The following is a 10,369-nucleotide window of genomic DNA, read 5'->3' on the forward strand; positions in this document are numbered from 1 at the left end:
CAGTCACAGATCATCAGATTTACTTGGAAAAATGCTTGATCACGGATGACTCATCGGGGCAGGTTTGCAACGGTGGCATGTCAGTTATTGGTTAGCAGGTTACATTATCAGGCAAGCCGAGTTGTTTATGCGTAAAAAAGTATTACATAGGGCAGACATTTGTATTACTTTATTTGTTAAGTTATTACATTGCCCGGTGATTTTTACATTATAGGTAAAAAAATAAATATTACATTATAGAGTATTATTATATTATCGGTTAGTTATTACATTAATGTTTGTTACACATGGCCAGCAAAACAAAACCGAAAACAATTCCTTTAGTGAACTTAATACTATTTAAACGACAACCAGCAATCAATATTTCGACAGGTATGGTAAACCTTTAAAAAAACAAACAAACAACAACAAAAAAAAAACAACCATACAGGTGGGTTGGGCTTTTCTTCCCTTTTTTTACTGTATAAATACTGATACCGCTACAGGAGCTTTTCATTTACAACTTACTCTACGTCCAGAAAGTGATGGGTGTAGTTAGCAAGAGGTCACATCAGGCTGTCACATCAGCCGGCACAATGAAATTTACAAACTGGTACTGCACACATGTCCTGGTGAGTAGTGTTTGACATTTTACTGTCTTTTTTTTTTTATCAAATACGAGAATTATGCTTCGCGTTGTGTAATGAAAATGACTCAACGGTGGGTGAGTTTTGTATTTAACAAATGTCACCACTATTTGCGGTTTAGATCGCTGTGAATCAAATGATTTAGGCATGCGTGTATTTGACGTGATTCAGCATAATGCTACTATAGAAACGGCATGCCTTCGGTCAGCCTGTTCATAAAGCTGCTACGCACTGTAATGTTCTGAAAACTGCTTAAAGTTGAATCTGACAAAGATGGTCTAAAGACATTCTTAAATGGGCTATGCTGTTTGTCTATGCTTTTCGATATGATGCAGGTCGTATATCATTTATCACATTAAAATGCTACTTTTTTGGCGATTAAGTACGGTATACATACAGGTTAGTTCAAAACTCTGTTTTTTTCTGAGTGGTATTGTATGAAAGTGCTCATGCCAATTTAACTGACGTAAACTGAATGATCCTGATTAATGCCATGAGTTTTATGAACAAATACATTTATGACTTGCACATTTGTAATAAATACCATGACAGCAACATCTTTATGACCCACTGTTCCTCATCAGCTGTTAACAGTGGGGGGGTGAGGGGGGGATCCAAGGCAGGTGTTTCTCTTTCATTACTGGAAGTTTAGTGATACTGCTTTGGTGTATTTATGTCCTATTTGATCTTGTATTTATGGTCGCCTGTGGTTCTGCTACTGAATCTTTATACTGGATTATCCAAACTGCAGTCGAAGAGCAAGTTGACACTGCCTCTGTACCTCATCTCTTTGCAAGCACTCCAACCCCCAGTCAGTTAGATCTTCCTATTTTCCTAGATGTGTTCTTTCTATTGCCATTCTAAAAGACACCCATATTAGTGGGTTAGTGATGCAGATCACATAGAAACGCCGTACATCAGGTGTAGTACTTTGTGACCTTGGCTAGAAGCACACGTGTAAAATACCTATGCGACACAGATCAGGTAGATACAGACATACTTACATACATACATACATACATAAATTCTGTACATGACCCCCACACTTTCTTTGCTTCATATTGAACCTCTGAACCCAATCAACCGCACTGGGGAAATTAAGTTGATATTACAGCACAACGGTTCTTTCCCTTATGTAGTTGGTTGAGTTAGCCTAAATAAAGGCTTTATGTATATGTATGTATACTGCACATTGGTGAAACACAGCACATAACTTTTTGTTTTTACTGCAGGTCAGTGTATTTCTGCAGATTGGAAATCCCATATATTTAAATAGAGATAAAGTGCCTTCTCATTGCAATACATGGACTTACATGTTTTCAGAAAGTTGTTTTAGTTATGTGACAAAAAACACATGGGATTGCATGTGTCTTGAAATAATTTTCAGAACTGCTCATGGTTCAGCAAAAAAACTGGTAGTGATTCATCTAAAGTAAATGCAGTTATTTTTCTTACCAGTGTATGAAAAAAAGATGCCCCTCTCCTACTAAAGTTTGTTTACAAATGAACTTGCTAAGATTGATTTGTTTTCCAGATAACTTTTTACACAATTGAAATTTAGAATATTTGTCTAAACATTTTTTGGTGTTATTGTACTGTATGCCTATGTGAGCATTCAGGCTCTGGGGTTGTCATAATTGTAATTCAGACATGCAGACCTAATTTGAAGCTTTCATTCACACAAACAGGTACACTGTTGCAGTTCCCATTTGTAGAGAAGGCAGCTGCAAATAGTTTCAAATTTGTGCCATTGAGTATTGCTAAATAATATGGTTCTTGTTTAAAATAAAACAAACAAGAAGTATGACTTATGTTTTCCAAGAAATAACTGAAATTGTAATGTTCCGTTAAACAGTGTATGCTGTATTTCAGTTCAAAAAGGAACAAAACATCTTTTAAAGGGAACTATAAGATGGCAACTTCTTCATTTAATGATAACAAAAAAATACCACCAGTCTTCATTATTTGTTGTTAGATCCCTAAATGCCAAACATGCAACTCATATTGATGCGTTATCTTTTTGTATAATACTGATGAAAAATCAAAGCATTTTTTCCTTGTGATAGTCATTTCATGAGAAAGTCATATTACTAAATAGGAGACAAGAGAGGCTTTATGTTAAGTAGTTTGGGACTAGTATGTAAAAAAAAAGAAATCTATAAATAGTATGTACAGTACAGTAGTTAAAGACTATTAAAACGTACACCCTTTGCAAAAATGTCAATTATACAAACAGTTCCCCTAATAACATTAGAACAGATTTAAAGTTATATGTGTTATATAGCGATATTGGATGAATAGTGTGCATTACCTTCAATGTATAGTTGGCCCTGGCAGTTGAAGCTAGGCATGGAGACATCTCTCAGTAGACCATTCTTTATTAAAGGTCTAAATGTCCAGTTTTTCTCACAATATACTGACCTGAAATGTGCTCTTGTGTGGCTTTTATTCAAGTCACTGGTCCCCAGACCAAGAAATCTTATTTCAATTAACTTGCATTTATACAAGTCAGAGTGTTGTCCATATTTATTATGACCACCTAAAGGACTGAGTACATTTTTTTAATAGAAATTTGAACAGAGGGTCATCTTCAAATTGAAAATGACAGACAAAGGCCAGTCCTTATGGTAAGCTGTCCTTTGTATGGAGCTGGCTACGCTGTCCTCCAAAGCGTGTGCAGTCAGCCGACTGCTTCTTTTACACACTGCAGGCCCACCATGCAGCCACCTCAGAGCTACAGCATCGGAGGACAACGCAGCTCGGGGCAGCTTACAGGCAAGCCCACAGGCGCCAGGCAAAACCACAGGGGTCTCTGGTACGCGGTGAGCCAAGGACACCCTGGCCGACCTTAAGAATAAAATCATTTATATGTGTAACAATGTACTTACCCATCACACGCGACTTCCGACTGCGCAGTTACACAGCGCTTCCTCTAGTTTCACCTGACGCCAAAACAAAGCAAAGAGACAAGCAACGGTAATGTAACAGTTAATCATTAAACAGTTTTAGATACTGTAATGTATTTTTTTTTTTAAATCTGTGATCTTTAGTTGTTCTTGTGCATTTTCATTTGCAAGTGAACTGTGACATTAGGACCTTATCGCGCACTACATTCTGCAGTTTTGAATACTGACTTTGGATAAGCCTCCTGTTTTAATTCTGGAAACTGTGTTGTTGTTTTTTTTATATATATCTTTTGCTAAATTGCATTACCTTTTATGTTGTATGCAGTTTTGTGCTTGGGTAACATTTTGATTTCATTTTGCTGTTGGGTCGTTAACTGGAAATTTTACATACTGCCACTGTACATATCAAATTTAAAAGTATGTACTGTATTACAATCCGTGTGTCTTCTCTTTTGGCAAGTGATATTTTCAGAAACATATTGTTTTGAATTAAAATACTTCTTCCGTTGAAAATATAATACCAATACAGTACTAATCTAATTGGAAGCCTACTTATTTTAAAACACAGTCCTTTCAGATATGTATTTTTGATATTGTATCTTTATTTTGTTCCCTGAAAAACTGACAAGGGTTGGAATGGGCCAAAATAAAATAATCAGATATGTGTCACGTTCGTTTAACCGTCACTGAAGTCATGTTTTGCTAGCATGGTACAGCAAACTGTCATTTAGCAATATCTCAAAATAATTTCCCGTTCATTTAAAGATATCTCTAAATCATTTAGAGATATCTCGAAATGAACAGGAAGTCATTTCAAGATATCTCTAAATGACTTCCTGTGAAAATGCTGTATGTTTTGAATGGACTGCCTGTCGATTTAGAGATATCGCTAAATGAACAGCACGTTATTTAGAGATATCTCAAAATGCATTTTAGATGTCTCATTTATAGCTCCAGATATCTGGAAATCATTTTGAGATATGACTAAATGTGTTTATGATATTTTAAAATGATTTAGAGATTTTTTTAAATATTTGAAGATATCTCTAAATGACAATTTGGCTTGCCATATAATTTGTCAACATGATGTGGAAATTATCTTCTCTGACAGTATTTCAACATATATGGCAATAAATTATACATAAGAGGCTTATCCAGTTCCTTTGAAATGGATTCCCATATATTGTCTTTCAAATCTGTATATTTATAATTGTGATGACCTTTGTCATAAAGCTCTGGATATTTTTTCAACGGCAAGTATTTCCTCCATTATTCTGGAGACCTGCACCCTTCTGGACCACACGCATTGAAGCTATTGTCTGATTGGTTAATTCCCTAGTTGTCACACGACGTCGCTCCAGTGTCGCCATGGTGTTGCTTCCATGTCGCCTGTCACGTCGTCTGTGGTGTGAAAGATAATTATCAAAAGTATAGGTTCTATTCATTTTGTTACGTTTCGCTTGTCGCATCACATCCAGTGGATAGAGGCCTTAACTCTTGTCACCATACATTTAAAGCTATTAGGAAAGCATTTCATAGTTATTTTTAACCCATTGTAGCATGTTTGCAATTACAACAAATATACAATGTGGTGTGGTTCACATTTATTGGGTATATAACATTGAGGTATTAGAGACCCAGATTTATAAAAGGATTGCACATGTTTTACAACCGTGAAACGGGAGCTGAGGGTTCTGAATTCTTGAATGTGATTTATAAAACACACGCAATGTCATAAACACGCAATTAAGACGTGATTTACGGGGGCAATGTCTCTGTGCGCTTTAGCCCTTGATGCACATGTAATTCTGTATATACATATATAATTCTGGGGCGTTTCTGAACGAAACCGCTAAAATTGGGAGGGGAATTTGCAAATGAGGTCTATTAACACTAGAACCGCCATGGTAGTCATTTTGACAGGTTTGGATTTAAAATGTAAACGAATCTGCATTTGTGAATGCAATGCGATTGTCCTTTTTTGTTTCTTTCGTTATTTTCTTTCTTGCTTTTTTTTTTTTTTTAACGGACAACCGCATTGCATTGACAGTACGCAGATTCGTTTACATTTTAAATCTCATTAATCCCGCGGTGGTTCTAGTGTTAAATATTCTGTCTAATTTGTTAAAGCTGCCGGTAATTGCGGGCATCGTATTTGCTTGATTATTTTAAGAACTCTGAAAAACAGGCATTAATTTGCTGCAGTCAGACAGTAGGCTATACAAGGCAAGGTGATGTGGGAGTCTTGTCTGCAGCAAGAAGGAGACATCGTTTTCAAGGACAAAGAAACATTTAATAACATTTTGCATAGAGCAATTTTTTTAACCCTTCTGATCAAGTCAGTTTTGTAAATTGTGGTTTATAATACCGTATTGTTTTGCAAACTCCAGTTTGGGAGGGGATTTATAAAACACACACAATGCGTGTAATGTATAAGCAACCTAGACTACAAACTCTGAAGTGGTACATTTGTTTATTAAGAAGCCACCACACATTATTATTATTATTATTATTTATTTCTTAGCAGACGCCCTTATCCAGGGCGACTTACAATTGTTACAAGATATCACATTATACATTATTTCACATTATACAGATATCACATTATTTTTACATACAATTACCCATTTATACAGTTGGGTTTTTACTGGAGCAATCTAGGTAAAGTACCTTGCTCAAGGGTACAACAGCAGTGTCCCCCACTGGGGACTGAACCCACAACCCTCCGGTCAGGAGTTCAGAGCCCTAACCACTACTCCACCACTGCTTCCATATGTTACTCCTTTGTCCTGGTGATGTATTTCAAGCTTGCATCTTAATATGTTACAAGTACTGCTTGTACCAAAATCTCCACTTCCATATTGGTATATTTCAGTTTTTCGCTTCCGAGCATCCTCATCACCATGGCTAGTACCAGGCTGAGGTCTTTGTATGCCATTAATTTTCTTTTGGAATGTGTAGCCTACACACGCAGGTTTGACCCAAACCCACTATTTATTGTGAGAGGGGTCACAAATGGAGATTAGATAAAGGGGCATTCAGAACAGAAAATAGGAGGCACTTTTTACACAGAATTGTGAGGGTCTGGAACCAACTCCCCAGTAATGTTGTTGAAGCTGACACCCTGGGATCCTTCAAGAAGCTGCTTGATGAGATTCTGGGACCAATAAGCTACTAACAACCAAACGAGCAAGATGGGCTGAATGGCCTCCTCTCGTTTGTAAATTTTCTTATGTACTGTAATTCTCCACTGCTAATTGCCCTGAGGGCTATTTAAATGGTTTGATTTAAGGTCGTTATTTTGACGCTGAGTGTGGCCATATTGAACACACACATTACGGTCAGTTTTTCCCCTTTATAAATTTGTGCCTGAGTTCAGAGAAACTGTGCCACCCTATAATATGTTTTTTTTAAAAGAACACACTGATTATGACAAACCAATACAATATGTACATTTCATCAAACATTATGAGGTCACTATGATGTAAAGATTAGCTTCTTGGTTGCTTCACCACCTTCTGCTCGTGCATCATCTCTTTTCTGATGCTAGGCATGACCCGAACGATTGTTTAATCTGCTCATTGTACAGTATATTAGAAGATATGCTTACAGGAGGTCTGTTGTACATGTGTAATTCTGCCTTTGAAATTAGGTACATCAAACAAATACCACATGGATCTGAAATCAGTTTAAAACTTTGTTGGTTATGTAATTTCTAACAAAGAAAGAGCCATAATCCCTTAGAATGCCTGCCCTCCCAAACAGAAGAAAGCTTGGTTAGGGGAGATAATGCCTTTCCTGAGAGCTAAACGGTACAGTCAGTCAGGAAGTGGGGATTACAACTGGGTAGGGAAGCCCAAACACTGTGGTTAGGTTGCCACGGCCACAATTTTAGAAATATATGCTTCCACAGAACACCATCACAGAAGCAGTATTTCTGGTAGTTGTTATGTCTACACAGTACAAAAAATAGTTGAAGAGCCCTTTTTAGAGATTTCAGAAACTGTAATTACAGTTGATTCATATAGTGTACTGCCAAAAGCTGTCCTTTTTGGTTGCTACATAGCATCATCACAACATTAAGCAACATTAAGGTTAAAAGTTCAAGAAAGAATGTTTGAAAATATGGAGAAATTTTCTTCGATTTCACCACATGCATTATTCTATTGGTAATACTGAACTAAATAGTTCAGCTCAGCACTCCAGATAAGTTTTTGGGTCTGGGAGTAACTTACCCTGTAATTTTAAAACAGAGAGTAAATTGTATTTTCAGGGGGTAAAATGAAACATTACCTTGAAGTCCTGAGTAATCTCAATAAATACTGTACAATCTTTAATGGTAATGGGGGAGGCATTAAAAAATAACCTTCAATTTTACTGCAGTGTTACTTTGAACTACTGTACAACCACGCGTGTGTTCTACAAGGTTCTTTATTAGCTTTGCACATTACATTACTTATATTTTAACATTAAATACTTAAACTCAGTGAACATGTTAAAACTTCAATATAATCCATACAGATAAATAAAATAAGGAAATACATTAATACATTATAAAACAGTTAGTTTAATGTTATAGGTACCTTTTTTTTAGTGGTTACCTCAGACAATAATGCCAGTTGGATTTGTAGCTGGACTGGGGTGTTTATGCTTCAACCTGTGTAGCTTCGAATTTTTCTTATTCTTACTGTGATTGGCTGCAAAGACAACAGGGCTAGCCAGAGATTGGATAATGTTTGTTGGGTTGTTTTTTTCATGTAGTTTCCTAGTAACTGAAGACATTGCATTGTGGGAAATGTAGTTGTTAAAGTTTTAGGGAAGGTGGGACGGGAGGCAGACAAGGTGTGCAGCAAAATTGCTATGCATATTTTTACGCATTAAATTTAAATTTAGTGAATATTTCGGTGCGCAGCTTATCTGGGCCATTGGTTAGGCTTATGGTGTGAATCAGTCTTTGGTCTTAGGCATATAATATGCTAGCTTCAAAATTATTTAGGAAAAACCCCATGAAGCGCCTGTTGAGACGAAAAACAATATAGCTTCCTGTGACAGGATGGCTGAGTGGTGACGTCAGGCCAGAATGAAGGAAGAAAAACAAACATACAATACTGCGGTGCAAAGGATGCTGTGGCGCCGTTTATTTTCAAAAATAACAAAAATAAAAGGTTTAACAAAGAACACACTTGCTCACAGAGCAAAAGGTTTTAACAAAAACAAAACTCGAACACAAAACCCACAGGTCAGGCTGGGCAGATGCTGTCACTGATCCTGTATAATGTATAATTTTTTACTTTTCTCCTTTAGCTCTCCTGTACTCTCCTCTGTACACCCACCCAGAGCACGGAGAACTGCAGGCTTATATACAGGTGACCATCTCCCGATTAGCAACAATTGAACACTTAATCAATTCGGGAGATGGCCACCTTCAACACAAGGTTTTTAATTATATACTGGCAGAGGACGAGCTGCCTAATCTCGCCTCTGCCAGAAACAAAACAATAACAAAACCCTGAAGGTATCTACATAAAAATATCATAATATTTGGGTATATGTCGGCTGTTTGTCCTTCAGGCCAAACAACCTTTCTGTGTGTTTATAGAATTTTGTCTATCAATTGAATAAGCATTGCCTATCTCTCAAGCAACACTTATTCAATTAAGATAAAACTTTCCAAGAACCTTCTTTATAAAACTGCTTGCATATGAATAAGCAAATGATAAGATGGAGTGGTTGATGACAGGTGCAGGACTGGAAGGTATTGTGGTCCTAGACAACATCATACAAATATATATATATTTATATTTAAAGTTAGTATTGGGATGCCTGGCTCTACAGAGTAACAATGGTTTGTTTTATTTTTGCACAGAATCTCTAAAAACATGTTATTTTTAGTCATTAACCTCTCTGCATTTTCGCAGTGTTAATCACAGATTCTAACTTAAAGTAAATATTAAAGCTTTGGATATGAGAAAATCATGTCGGTCTAATTGAATACAATAGTTCACGTGCATTTAAAAAGCCTTTCCTTTGTCTTTCCTGTTCTTTCTTTTTATAGTTGTTTGCTGTCTCATTTACTTGGGCTCTCCATGAGATACCGGCCCCAACATATCAGCACTGGGATCCGGTAACATCTCACTTTTTTACCTGTGACCAATGCCCTCCTGGTACTTTTGTTCAACATCACTGCAATGCAAATAGAAAGACCGTGTGCTCACCCTGTCCAGCGCATCACTATTCAGAGAACTGGCATTGGGATGAAAAGTGCCAGTACTGCACTGTGGTGTGCAAGGAGAAGCAGAACTTTCAACATGAGTGCAACAGTACACACAACCGGCTCTGCAAATGCATGGAGGGCTATCATCTTGAAATTGAATTCTGTATAAAACATAGTTCCTGTCACTCTGGATATGGCGTAAAGAAGCCAGGTGTGTATTTAATCATGCTTACAAATCCGCGACTGAAATGTTTACACAAAGAAAGAAAATATATTTTAAATTGATTTTTGAGGAATAAACCCCCTGAAAAAATTATGCACCCAAATGTAATCTTTCACACAACTACTAACAAAGCATTTCAACAAAAAATATTTGTCTCCTACAACATCCTACTTGCTGTTAAATCTACCTGTGCCATAGATTATAAAATATGTATTTTGTTAGAATTCATTAAAATATCGTATAGTTTTTTTTTTTTTATATTCCTGTTAATTCTTCTAAGATTTCATTTAAATGTGATGTAAAGTAAAATTAAGTTGTGGGGTTTGACTTTTCAATGCTCTTTAGTTAGAAAGACAAGTGCCTGAATCAATCACAAACCTGTTTCCCAGCCAGTCGGACC

At 36.6% G+C, this 10,369-nt stretch overlaps 1 protein-coding gene across 1 annotated transcript in view; it reads left to right on the forward strand.

Annotated features, from left to right (window-relative positions):
- The first annotated feature begins 488 nt into the window (after nucleotides 1-488).
- Nucleotides 489-10,369, forward strand: part of LOC117400763 (tumor necrosis factor receptor superfamily member 11B-like) — a 16,746-nt gene continuing 6,865 nt past the window's right edge. Inside the window, exons 1-2 of the mRNA XM_034001089.3 lie at nucleotides 489-611; nucleotides 9,588-9,957. Coding sequence (XP_033856980.2) covers nucleotides 525-611; nucleotides 9,588-9,957 — 457 coding nt within the window. The 5' untranslated portion in view covers nucleotides 489-524. The remainder of the gene's footprint in view (nucleotides 612-9,587; nucleotides 9,958-10,369) is intronic.

This window comes from Acipenser ruthenus, chromosome 4, assembly GCF_902713425.1.
Source record: "Acipenser ruthenus chromosome 4, fAciRut3.2 maternal haplotype, whole genome shotgun sequence".
NCBI classification, from domain to species: domain Eukaryota; kingdom Metazoa; phylum Chordata; class Actinopteri; order Acipenseriformes; family Acipenseridae; genus Acipenser; species Acipenser ruthenus.